A 12,630-nucleotide genomic window follows, 5' to 3' on the forward strand; every position below is an offset into this window, starting at 1 on the left:
TCGAAGTTGGGCTTCTAAATACAGGTTCTTCCTACTGCCAGATTAATCCCAGCACCGCTACTGCCCTATTTCTCCTCTCTAGGGAATTTCCCGAGATACAACGAAAGGAAAACCGAAACAACCGAACTTACTGCACATCTATTATTCGCGCAGAATCATATAGCTACTCATACCAGCAAACCATGGGAGACAAATTCCCTCTACGGCAGCTTGATTCTGTTAGCATATTTCAGCACTTCATGACATTATTCTTAAACAAACTACAAAGATACTCAGTGGAGAAGCACGGAGGGTCAGACACAGTATTTTCCAAATCTGTCAACTCTCAGATTTAAGGATATTCGCTTCTACTACAAAGAAGACATATGCATGGGGGAGAACATATTACAGCAATCTCTGCAATATTCTTTCGGAATTTTTCATCCACCGCACTCGCATACGTTTTGCGGCCATGAAATACACTCACGCAGATGGGTCACAAGTTCGGTCAACTGTCCAGGCCTTGACCCTATCCAGAGACATCGGGCCAACGATACTGCGGCTGGTTACCTAACACTCTCTATTAACTATAAAATCAGACAGTGTAAATCTGCATTACTTGAGGTTTACAATACAGAAGTGAATGTAGCACTTGCCAATGACTATTATCGTGTATATATCACAGACCTTTCAATGCCACTGAAATGAGCTTCATTAATGCCTTAGACTGAGCCCCCAGTTTTGCCAATTGTTGATTTCATTGTAACGACAGGGAGACAGTCAGCTATAGAATAAACTGAAAATGAAACGTACTTTCCGGTCGGCAACTATTATTGTTGCAGGTGTACACTAAAAAAAAAAGAGAGCAGTTGGTGAAATACGTAAAATTTATTTTTTGCGTTAAACAAACCAAGGGTTGTTAATGAAAATTGAAAAATGAATAAACAGAAACAACATTAAATGAACACAGCAAATAACGAAACACAAAACGAAACAAATAACACAGAGAACAAAAAAGGAACACAAATAAGAACTTTTGGAACAAACGAACATTTTTTCAGTTGGTGCATGCTGCACCCGAGGGTTGGCTCCAAATACGCTCAGCTGCCCCCTCCTCCACCTCTACACGGACTTCCTCCATCTTGGCAGCACCCATGAGACTTTCAGCTGCCTCCTCCTCTAAATCTTGATCGGCTTCTTCCATCCTGGCAGCATTCACAAGACTCTCAGCTGCCCCTTCCTCATCATCTCCACATACTGGGTCAAACACAGAAGCCCCTTCCTCAATATCTCCACAGGCTTCCCCCATCTTAGCAGCACCCATGAGACTTTCAGCTGCCTCCTCCTCTAAATCTTGATCTGCTTCTTCCATCCTGGCAGCATTCACAAGACTCTCATCTGCCCCTTCCTCATCATCTCCACATACTGGGTCAAACACAGAAGCCCCTTCCTCAATATCTCCACAGGCTTCCCCCATCTTAGCAGCACCCATGAGACTTTCAGCTGCCTCCTCCTCTAAATCTGGATCGGCTTCTTCCATCCTGACAGCATTCACAAGACTCTCAGCTGCCCCTTCCTCATCATCTCCACATTCTGGGTCAAACACAGAAGCCACTTCCTCAATCTCTCCACAGGCTTCCCCCATCTTAGCAGCACCTATGAGACTTTCAGCTGCCTCCTCCTCTAAATCTTGATCGGCTTCTTCCATCCTGGTAGCATTCACAAGACTCTCAGCTGCCCCTTCCTCATCATCTCCACATACTGGGTCAAACACAGAAGCCCCTTCCTCAATATCTCCACAGGCTTCCCCCATCTTAGCAGCACCTATGAGACTTTCAGCTGCCTCCTCCTCTAAATCTTGATCGGCTTCTTCCATCCTGACAGCATTCACAAGACTCTCAGCTGCCCCTTCCTCATCATCTCCACATACTGGGTCAAACACAGAAGCCCCTTCCTCAATATCTCCACAGGCTTCCCCCATCTTAGCAGCACCCATGAGACTTTCAGCTGCCTCCTCCTCTAAATCTTGATCTGCTTCTTCCATCCTGGCAGCATTCACAAGACTCTCATCTGCCCCTTCCTCATCATCTCCACATACTGGGTCAAACACAGAAGCCCCTTCCTCAATATCTCCACAGGCTTCCCCCATCTTAGCAGCACCCATGAGACTTTCAGCTGCCTCCTCCTCTAAATCTGGATCGGCTTCTTCCATCCTGGCAGCATTCACAAGACTCTCAGCTGCCCCTTCCTCATCATCTCCACATTCTGGGTCAAACACAGAAGCCACTTCCTCAATCTCTCCACAGGCTTCCCCCATCTTAGCAGCACCTATGAGACTTTCAGCTGCCTCCTCCTCTAAATCTTGATCGGCTTCTTCCATCCTGGTAGCATTCACAAGACTCTCAGCTGCCCCTTCCTCATCATCTCCACATACTGGGTCAAACACAGAAGCCCCTTCCTCAATATCTCCACAGGCTTCCCCCATCTTAGCAGCACCTATGAGACTTTCAGCTGCCTCCTCCTCTAAATCTTGATCGGCTTTTTCCATCCTGACAGCATTCACAAGACTCTCAGCTGCCCCTTCCTCATCATCTCCACATACTGGGTCAAACACAGAAGTCCCTTCCTCAATATCTCCACAGGCTTCCCCCATCTTAGCAGCACCCATGAGACTTTCAGCTACCTCCTCCTCTAAATCTTGATCGGCTTCTTCCATCCTGGCAGCATTCAAAAGACTCTCAGCTGCCCCTTCCTCATCATCTCCAATTTCTGGGTCAAACACAGAAGCCCCTTCCTCAATATCTCCACAGGCTTCACCCATCTTGGCAGCACCCATGAGACTTTCAGCTGCCTCCTCCTCTAAATCTTGATCGGCTTCTTCCATCCTGGCAGCATTCACAAGACTCTCATCTGCCCCTTCCTCATCATCTCCACATACTGGGTCAAACACAGAAGCCCCTTCCTCAATATCTCCACAGGCTTCCCCCATCTTAGCAGCACCTATGATACTTTCAGCTGCCTCCTCCTCTAAATCTTGGTGGGCTTGTTCCATGCTGGCAGCATTCACAAAACTCTCAGCTGCCCCTTCCTCCTCATCTCCACATACTGGGTCAAACACAGCAACCCCTTCCTCAATATCTCCACAGGCTTCCTCCATCTTGGCAGCACCCATGAGACTTTCAGCTGCCTCCTCCTCTAAATCTTGATCGGCTCCTTCCTCCATCCTGGCAGCATTCACAAGACTCTCAGCTGCCCCTTCTCCCTCATCTCCATATACTGGGTCAAACACAGCATCATCCACGAGACTATCACTTGCCCCTTCTTTAATATCTCCACAGGCTTCACCCAATTTGGCAGCACCCATGAGACTTTCAGCTGCCTCCTCTAAACTTTGACAGGCTTGTTCCATCCCAGCAGCATTCACAAGACTCTCAGCTGCCCCTTCCTCATCATCTCCACATATTGCGCCAAACACAGCAGCATCCTCGAGACCATCACCTGCCCCTTCTTCAATCTCTCCACACACTTCACCCATCTTGGCAGCACCCATGAGACTCTCGGCTTCCTCCTCCTCTAACTCTTGGCATGCTTGTTCCATCTTGACAGCATCCACGAGACACTCAGCTACTCTCTCGTCCTCTTGATCTATCTTGGCACCGTCCACCTAGGCAACCAAGATAGTGTTAGGTGCTTGGTTAAACTAGATACAACATTATACACTAGAACTTACATTACGAAATAATAATGGGTAAGAGATTTCAGATGTTACAGTGAACAAGTGGTTTATACGGAGCATCAGTGTTTTATGTCAGAGAAAAAAGAAATTCATAATTTGAGTAATATTGATAATGTTTAATAGGTAGTAAGTAAGATATTGGAATATTAATACCGCACGAGCATTAGAAGCTGATGACTTAGTGTATGGTATGAAAAAGAGGGTCTTCCGATATCACCTACTGCACAATAATGTAGCGTTAAGATTCTCATACTGGCAGCATGTCTGTAACAAAAAGTCTCGGGCCTACTGAAGAACTGGATACAACCCATCGGCTCTGACCAATGACGTCAGAATTTTCCAGAGATGATGTACTACACAGATTTAACAGCTGAGACAAGTGTTCATAAACAAAGGGATGCAGGAGAGGGAAACGGGTGGTAGACATATTGGAAGACATATATAACGTCCAGTAATACTTCGACCATAACGTCAAGGATATCGCTTGTTTGAGTCCTAGTACTTCTGTAAAAAATAAAGGGAAAAAAAAGAATAGGAGTTCTGGTAGCGTAGAATACCTCAGTTGACATATGAGTCGTATTGTAACATTACGAGTCAAGATAGACGTAACGGAACTTGAATAGCGTATTTGCCCCTATTGGTTACGATAGAGAGATCGATCTTTCGGTCTTCTCTGTATATTTATATATAATATTGCCTGCATAAAGACTAGGCGAGTGCAAAGCTATCGTTAAAAACGCACGCCACGCGATTTGTTACGATTTGGTCGGTCATAATAATAATAACATGCTTTTGAATACAATTAAAATATAACGGCGATACCTGTTTAGTGTTATGGGAAATAATGTGTAGTAAAGTAATGAGTAAGGTAGCCGATCCTATAAGAAGAGGTAAAATTGTGCATATTAAGGTGTTTTGCTTTATATCGACGAAGCCGATGATACGGCGTCTTTTTTTCCGTTTGCTCTTAGAAATAAACAAGTAAAGAAGTGCTAACTGTGCGTAGTGAAAAAAATATAGGGGCGAGTTTTAAATAACTACGGTATACAATCACACTAACAAATGGACATTTAGTTACACGAAATAGCGGATAGCGAAGTGTGGTCATTAAATTGAGTACACCTACAGGGCGGTCAATTCCGGGATAAATCCCGCATCTCACGAGGGACGCGGTATTGAGACCGTTTTTTTTTTAATTATATCGCGGAGAGTGGGCTTCAATTTATGAAAAGGAGAAAAACTGTATCATTATCATTGACTGTTGGTTTCAAGCAACCAAAACTGTTCATCAAAGGGTTTCGGTGAATGAGTGGTGAATGGGAAATAAAACTGTGAATAATCTTATGTTAAATAAAACAGAAGAAACAAGACAGTTTGGTCGTATCTATTATTATTCCATAAACTGTAACATTTCTTCTCGTTGTACGAAGCCTTTATAGACGATCATTATGACAATTTGCTTCAATGGGATCTCGTTACGAGTTGGTTTTGGGGACCTACTCAAGAGGGGGTAGTTCGTAGATCCTAACTACTGCAGCTATTCTGGAATCAGGTGCTACCGTGACCGTTGTGTGTTGTCAATGGCTTAAGGTTATCATATCTCACGCTCTAAGATCGACGCGCCTTTCCTCTTGGTATAATGGTGCCTCACGGCAACAACGACAACGCCGACGACGAAGGAAGATACGGTAGAGTATCTCGAAATTCAGTCGATATGTATAGGTTAATTGCAGTATGGAATACAAATTTAACATAAGTAGATTTCATCATTTTCGTTAGCATTGGTATCCTATTCTTTATTTGAACTGTATATATCAAGTGAATTACGGATTACAAATTTTAAAGATGTTGTTTCTTTCGCCTCCGCTACTATTAACATTCCGTTCTTATGTAGATAGTATTACTAGCGAAGGCGGAAAGATCTACATACATGATATGTCATCCCATACTTCAGTTGACCTGTACACGCCAACCGAAGTACGGGATGAAAATTTTGCATATGTCGGTCTTTTCGCCTTCAGTAGTGCTAGTATAGACTCGGAAAATGATACTACCACCCGACGAAGAACTGTGTCAGTTACAAGCGTTATGTGGTTTGGGGATTCACAAATGACGCATAATTCCCCATTTGCTCTTATTCCCAATATTTTCAATGACGCTCAGATTGCGTATTAACAAGACAGACATTTGAAAACCAGATTTTTAACTCGTTTTTCTTTCCAGGAGCAGTTATGGACTGTATCTATACTTTTCTGTGTATACATGGCTAATTGAAATTGAAGAAGCTGCAGAAAGATTGAAACCTGGGAAAATGGTCCGAGATAAGTCCAAAACCCACTGAGAAAGGGGAAGCAGCGCATTATAAGACGAATGGAAAACTTGAACACATGAAATAGAGAGGGCAGTAGAGAATTAAATGGGCAAAAAGATTATTTCCAATAGAATTCTTGCCTAATTCACCAGATACTGATTTTAACTGTTTAAAGAAGAAAATTAAAAAAGAAAAACAGGAAATGAAGCCTCAAACGTGAATACACACAAGTAAAAATAAGTCTTGCGGTAAACTGAAACCGGGAAAACAAGGCTGGATGCAGAAGATATGCGAAACAATAGAAGAGTGTGTAACAATCGGAAAGTTAGGTACCATATATGGGAAAATTATGAAAACCGTTAGAGGAGAGAGATTCAGATGCATAAATATCAAACGCTTACCTGGCAAGCAGATACGAACGAAAGGACGGAAGTAATAAAGCTGTATTTAACGTATGAATGGGTCCTACAGAGTAAACCAACTTAAAAAAGGAAGTGGATGAAGATTCGAAGTGAAATACGGAACTCTGAAAAGAGTTTCACACAGCAGTAAAATCCCCAATTCGGAGAAAGACTCTTTGCGTCACTACAGTGTTTCAAAATTGTTAAGATCACTGGTCGGGAACCTGAAAAAGGTGTTCCACGTGATATATTAAACATCCTACGCAGTTGAAATACATCCACACTTTCAAAAAAATGTAATAATCCCATTCCCAGATAGGTCAAATGCTCACAAGTTTCAAAGTTAACAGAATGGTCACGAAAAATCTAATACGAATTAATGAAGACATTGGTAGCGGAGAATTTCTGGCGGGATGAATTTAGGTTGCGCGGAAGTATGGGGACGAGTAAGTCATTTCCGACCTTAGGTCTCTGAAGACAGACTGCTGCAAGGTAAAAGTAAATGGTTCAAATGGCTCTGAGCACTATGGGACTAAACTGCTGAGGTCATCAGTCCCCTAGAACTACTTAAACCTAACTAACCTAAGGACAAGACACACATCCATGCCCGAGGCAGGATTCGAACCTGCGACCGTAGCGGTCGCGCGGTTCCAGACTGAAGAGCCTAGAACCGCTCGGCCACACTGGCCGGCGGTAAAAGTAAATCAGTAGGAATTCAATTTCTGAGGGTCACGGGGATAAAATACAGGGAGTGAGGTTATCCCAAACTTGTGCATAAAACAAAGTGCAATTATAAAGGTCTCAGGATCTCGCAGGCATACAGTAGCTGAGACGGGAGTGGGATACGTTTGCAACCTAGCAATTCAGCAAGGAGTACGGAAAGTAGACAAAAATTTGGTATGGGGATTAAGGCTCAGGAAGAAAAAATAAATCTTTGAGTTGAGTTCATGACATTACAGTTCTGTCAGATACACCAAATTCCGTTGATTATCAGTTGAACGAAATGAGTAATGTCTTCAAAAGACTTATCAATGAATACTAGCAAAAGTAAAAGTAGGATAGTAAAATGCGATAGAATTGAATTAGGAGTTGAAGGTGGAAAAATATTAACAAATGACACTGAGAGAAGTAAGCTGAGCTTTGTTGCTTGGGCAGAAGTAACAGCTTATTAGCAAAGTAGAGAACACGTAAACATCAGGATGTCAATAGCAAGAAAGACGTTTCTGAAAAGCAGAAATTATTTAACCTATAATATAAATTTCAGTTCTAGGTAGTCTTCTCTCGAGGTATTTGTCTATAGTGTAGCCATGTACATGAGTGGAACGCTGAAGATAGACAGTCCAGAAAGAATGGAATATATAGTTTTGATATACTGCTCCAGGAGAGTTCTGAAGATAAACTGGGTACAGGGTGTAACTTGCGAGGAGGAATTGAATCTAAATGGAGGAAAAAGTCTTTTATCACACAGTTCGATTGAAAGCTGGGATCAGTTTCTAGTATTCATCGTACGATATCATACGATCTTATGTTGTTAACAGGGTGATGCGAGAGGGTGAGTTTGGAGAGAAGGAGAGGGGTTGTAAAATTTGTACAGGTAGAGTGTAGAACAAGAGTTTAACACAGTATGCAGACTGAAATGAATGTCGGCTGCTGCACTTATGGAGAAGGAACGAGCCTCTCATAGGATAGACTGCCGTGGGAACCTGCATCTCATCATACTTCAAACGGAGACTGCATCATCAACAACACCACCACGTGAAGATTTTCTAACAGTTGCCTGGCCCTTACTTACCAAGGGGAAATGGCCGTATTGATATTATTCTCTGAAGAAGAGAGGCCTAGACTGCATGGATATACCCTCACGCGCAAAAAATTCTATCTTCGTGCATTCTGATAGCATTGGCCAACTCATCGTAAGTAATAAAACTTCAGTCCCTGTAACTCCACATTCAATAGCTTCATTACCCTTCCAATATTCAGCACACTTTCATTTTTTTAATCTTCTGTATTTGATTATTCTAGACTGTTATTGTCATGGCATTTGACAACACGTCTATTGTATTTTTTTGTTTTATGTTGCGCACGATGTTTGGTGTAACACCCGGGATATTTTCACTCTGCCGCTACGTGGAAGTGTTACACCTGTTTCAATAAGTGGAGTGTATTTTCGTAACCCTTTAATGTATTTCAAGCTACCTGCTACGCCTTCATGTGATTCTTGTTCTATAATCATAAAGATGTACTAGAATGGCAGAAACAATGCCTTGAAAAGCCGTATGCAAGAAATAGTGAAGGTAAGGGACTGGAGAATGCTGAGACAAGCAATCCGGAAGAGGAGGGAGTCTGTTCCCCGCGTGATCAATTTTATCTCGTAGTCAAGCATCTAAAACACGGAAAATCCATTAAAAGTGGTGATAAACCAGCAGAACTGGTCAAGACTGCTAAACAACAGCTACATGAAGAACTGTCCCAAGTCACACAACCATATACGAAACCAGGGAACACCCAACAAACTTCGAAGAATGTGCTACAGCTCCAACACAAAATAAAGAAATTACAAACAAATGTGAACAATGTAGCATTCTCAATTTTATGACTCAACCCACCCAGATCTTGTCCTCTATCATTGTAAGGAGGTTCGAAGAAAGGATAGGTGTGCAAGATACGGAAGACCAATTTAGATAAATGAGAAGCAATACTCAGGTTACAGATAATACCTGAGACAAGACAAAGGAAGAGTCAAGAATGCAGCAGAGCATCCTAGGAGGGACGGTCAGTATTCAGGTGTATGGCAGCAGCGATCATTTGAAGCTTAAAAGTCTACTAAACATGTGCTCTGAAATGCAGCTGTGAGCATTTCATCTTTGATACTTGATACTATAACAAAACCTCTTCTACTGCAACGTCTTGGCCTTCTACATTTTGAGGGGCATAAGTATGACTCAAATCACGAAAAAAATTTCCTATAAACATTGGCTGTAAAGTACTCACTTTCAGAACTTTGAGCAGTTGTGCAGCTTCACTGTTGTGAAACACATCTCTTCCACAAAACAAGCACTTGTAGCTCTTAAGCTACGAATTTTAGTCCATCTTTATTAGTCTCTTTTGCTACAAATGATCGTTCCTGTCGCATCTCTGAATATTTATCATTCCACCCAAGACATTGTATATTGCCTTTATCGACCAAAGGGAAAAATTGGATGAGGTAAATTGGCGACAGATTTTTGAGATGCTGAGAGAGGGAATGGCATAATGTATCAGGATAGAGGAGTACTGCATTAACTTTACAGAGAAAAGACGGTTGTGATAGAATGTGGATAACATCAAAAGGAAGCCACTGTTAAATCAGGTGTATAACCGGGCTACTCATTTTCTGCTATCTTGTTCATCGGTTACATTCACAGGGCACTAGATGAATTCAGGGTCAAACTAGGAGTTGTAGTAGGAATTAAAATTTTAGGTAAGATAATAGATATGTTGAGATTTGCTGATGATATTACAGTGTTAAGTAAAGGTTGGTTTGGTTTGGTTTTGTTTTGCTTTAGGGATCAAAAAACAACTGCTTTCATATGCGCCCAAGTCAAAACTACAGAACACGAAGACAGAGAGAACTTAAAAAGATGCGGAACTACTAGAAGCGAGAGGCAGATGAAAGCCATCTCCATTTCTTCCTAACATGTACGTCAATAAAGTTAAGACAAAAATCTTGGGGTGAGTAGACGAAATACCGTTGCCCAGTGGTCACATAACAATGAGGGACTGGAGACCGTAGAATCCTTTGGCTTCCTACGGAGTAAAACCACCGTCGGACACAAGATCAGGGAAGGATATTGCAATATAAATAAAACAGGCAACAGTTGCTTTTAATAAGAGCAGGAACCTTACGCATCTCGTTTCATAGCCCAATACCTGAGGGAAGACCTCACAAAGACTGTTGTATGGAATGTGCCACTGTACAGAAGTGAAATACGGATCCTCAGAGAAGCGGGAAAAAAGCTGATAGACTTAGAGATGTAGCTCTACCGCTGGATGCTCAAGATTTTCTGTGAAAAAAAATACCAAACGAACTGGTGCTTTGTAGGGTGGATAAAGAGAAGCCATGTCTCTTAAAGCTTATTCAGCTCAGAAGGGTCATATGTGCCAGCCATCTACTAAGACGTTACGGTGTCATAAATGGCGGATTGAAGGAACAGTAGAAAGGAAAAACACAAGAGGCAAATTGAGACTAGTGTACATCAACCATATCATGGAAGATACCAGCTGAACCACCTACACCATTCTTAAGAAGAAGGCCGAAGACAGAAATGCTTGGCGAGCTGCTGACAGCCAACCTGATGGTTGAAGAGCTAAGAGGAAGAAGGAAGATCTTCCTAAGTTTTAAAAGTGGAACAACTAATGGTAAAACGTTTTAAATTTTCGGAAATGGGTATGTGGTTTGAGTGATTACGGTGCGCCTGTGCTACATGTAAGGTCAGAAGTGCAGCTGTCTCGCACACGCTGCTGTGCTGATCTTCATTCCTGAGTAAACTTTCTGTCAAACACCAACAGCTGTGTCGAAGTAAATGTTTTTTAATATATCGAATCATAATTTATAGGGTTTACCTCAAACTTGTTGTTCAGTCTGGAACAGAATATGATCCTCGATATTGTTCTAGCCGTAACTTTGACAGCTTAATTCGAAAGCAGTGTATGTCTGAAGAAAATAAAGGAATTCCGCATTATAGCATAACATCCATTAAGGATGTGGTAACATCCTGTTAATTATCTTTCGTTTCCAAAATTTAAGTATTATGGTGTTCGAGATTGATGTGGGCATACAGATGGGACGACTTCCAGTTTGGTCCTCATATTATGTTTAGCAGAACCTGCATGGAGACTCCTGTGAAATCTATGTTTCGCCCCAGTGAGAGACACTAACAGTTTCTCATAACCTACGCCACTGCACTTCCTACAAGTCAAATTGATAGTACGAATGGATAATCATTTTACAAGATCACGTTTATTTCCACGTTCGTAGGAGGACTTTAATACAGAAAAAGACGCCCCACGAAATTGGATCAGTGGCTCTTATTGCGTGAGCAGTGTTGAAAGAGAGATGACAATGTCCTTGTGTGACGTCTCTGTTGGTCGGAGACGATGATTTATTAATACAGTTGCAATGTTTATCAGGCCGAATTTCTGCTGCTCAGTTGTTTAATGAGATCAGACGAAAGTACCGTTATCAAGCGAACTTCCTAGATGTAGTAATCATTCCATTTCAGCCATCCGTGTTAGATATAATCTTCTTGTAGGCAACAATGTTGAAGTGTTGTAACTGTTGTGACTGGTATATCCGTTTCCTAGCGCTTCATAAGTTCTTTGGAGGGTATTCATGGTATCAATTATTTCCAGCTGCTGGTTTCACATCCACAGACTCCTTCGTAGCACGCTAAAGCTCTCTTCTCCACTAAGAGGTTTGCCTAATTGCACTTATTTGTATATAAGTGCGTACGAAGTTTTGCCTTTGATTGTGATATTTCTTTGTGCGAATGTGACTGTTTAAGGTGAGACTGACCAGACGAGTGTATGCTACTGTGGTCCAGATTTGCATTACAGAGCAGCATCTAAAGAACTTGCTCTATTCTTGATAGGAAATGACAACGGCAGCAATCGCACTGAAGCCAGACATTTTTATCCTCACTAGCAACCAGTATAATTTTTCAGCTATGATTTAGTCGGATATTTTGGCGAAGTCTTACATCTCTGTAAGAGACAAGCCAATCATAAATGGTATTCACAGTAAATACCATAAGTTGCACTAAGTCGATTACGATTTTGTTGCAAACTGAAATTCAGCTGCTGATCTTACACTGTTGCCTGGTACGTGCAATACTGATAAACGGATGTCACTCCGACTGCTGAGACCAGTCATGGCAGAGTTCTACAGTTGGTGGATACGAAATCGTTATAGACTGCCATCTGTAACACCAGTGATATTTCCGAACCCGTGACAGTTTTACAATTGTATCTTACATTCCCTGAGTAGTGCTTTATATATACATTTGCGTCTTCGAACCAACGATTGCTGGTATTATTAGATTCTAATATCGTGAATCAGTCTGTTAATACTTTACGTAAACTTGAGGGTCTTGGAGATAGCGCAAATCATGAGATTTTTTCGACTGATGTGTTCTGCCTAAGGGGTTAATTCCGCAGTGTATACA

General features: G+C 41.9%; 1 protein-coding gene across 1 annotated transcript; it reads right to left on the reverse strand.

Annotated features, from left to right (window-relative positions):
* Window positions 1-1,036: 1,036 nt before the first annotated feature.
* LOC126092791 (uncharacterized) lies at window positions 1,037-3,577 on the reverse strand. The gene has a single exon (XM_049908519.1). It carries the CDS (start codon window positions 3,575-3,577, stop codon window positions 1,037-1,039), a length of 2,541 nt encoding a protein of 846 aa, XP_049764476.1.
* Window positions 3,578-12,630: the final 9,053 nt, after the last annotated feature.

The sequence above is a fragment of the Schistocerca cancellata genome, chromosome 7, assembly GCF_023864275.1.
Source record: "Schistocerca cancellata isolate TAMUIC-IGC-003103 chromosome 7, iqSchCanc2.1, whole genome shotgun sequence".
Lineage (NCBI taxonomy): Eukaryota > Metazoa > Arthropoda > Insecta > Orthoptera > Acrididae > Schistocerca > Schistocerca cancellata.

Excerpts from the sequence above, each read along its gene's own strand:
- LOC126092791 (XM_049908519.1), bottom strand. The coding sequence starts at position 3,577 with ATGGAACAAGCATGCCAAGAGTTAGAGGAGGAGGAAGCCGAGAGTCTC.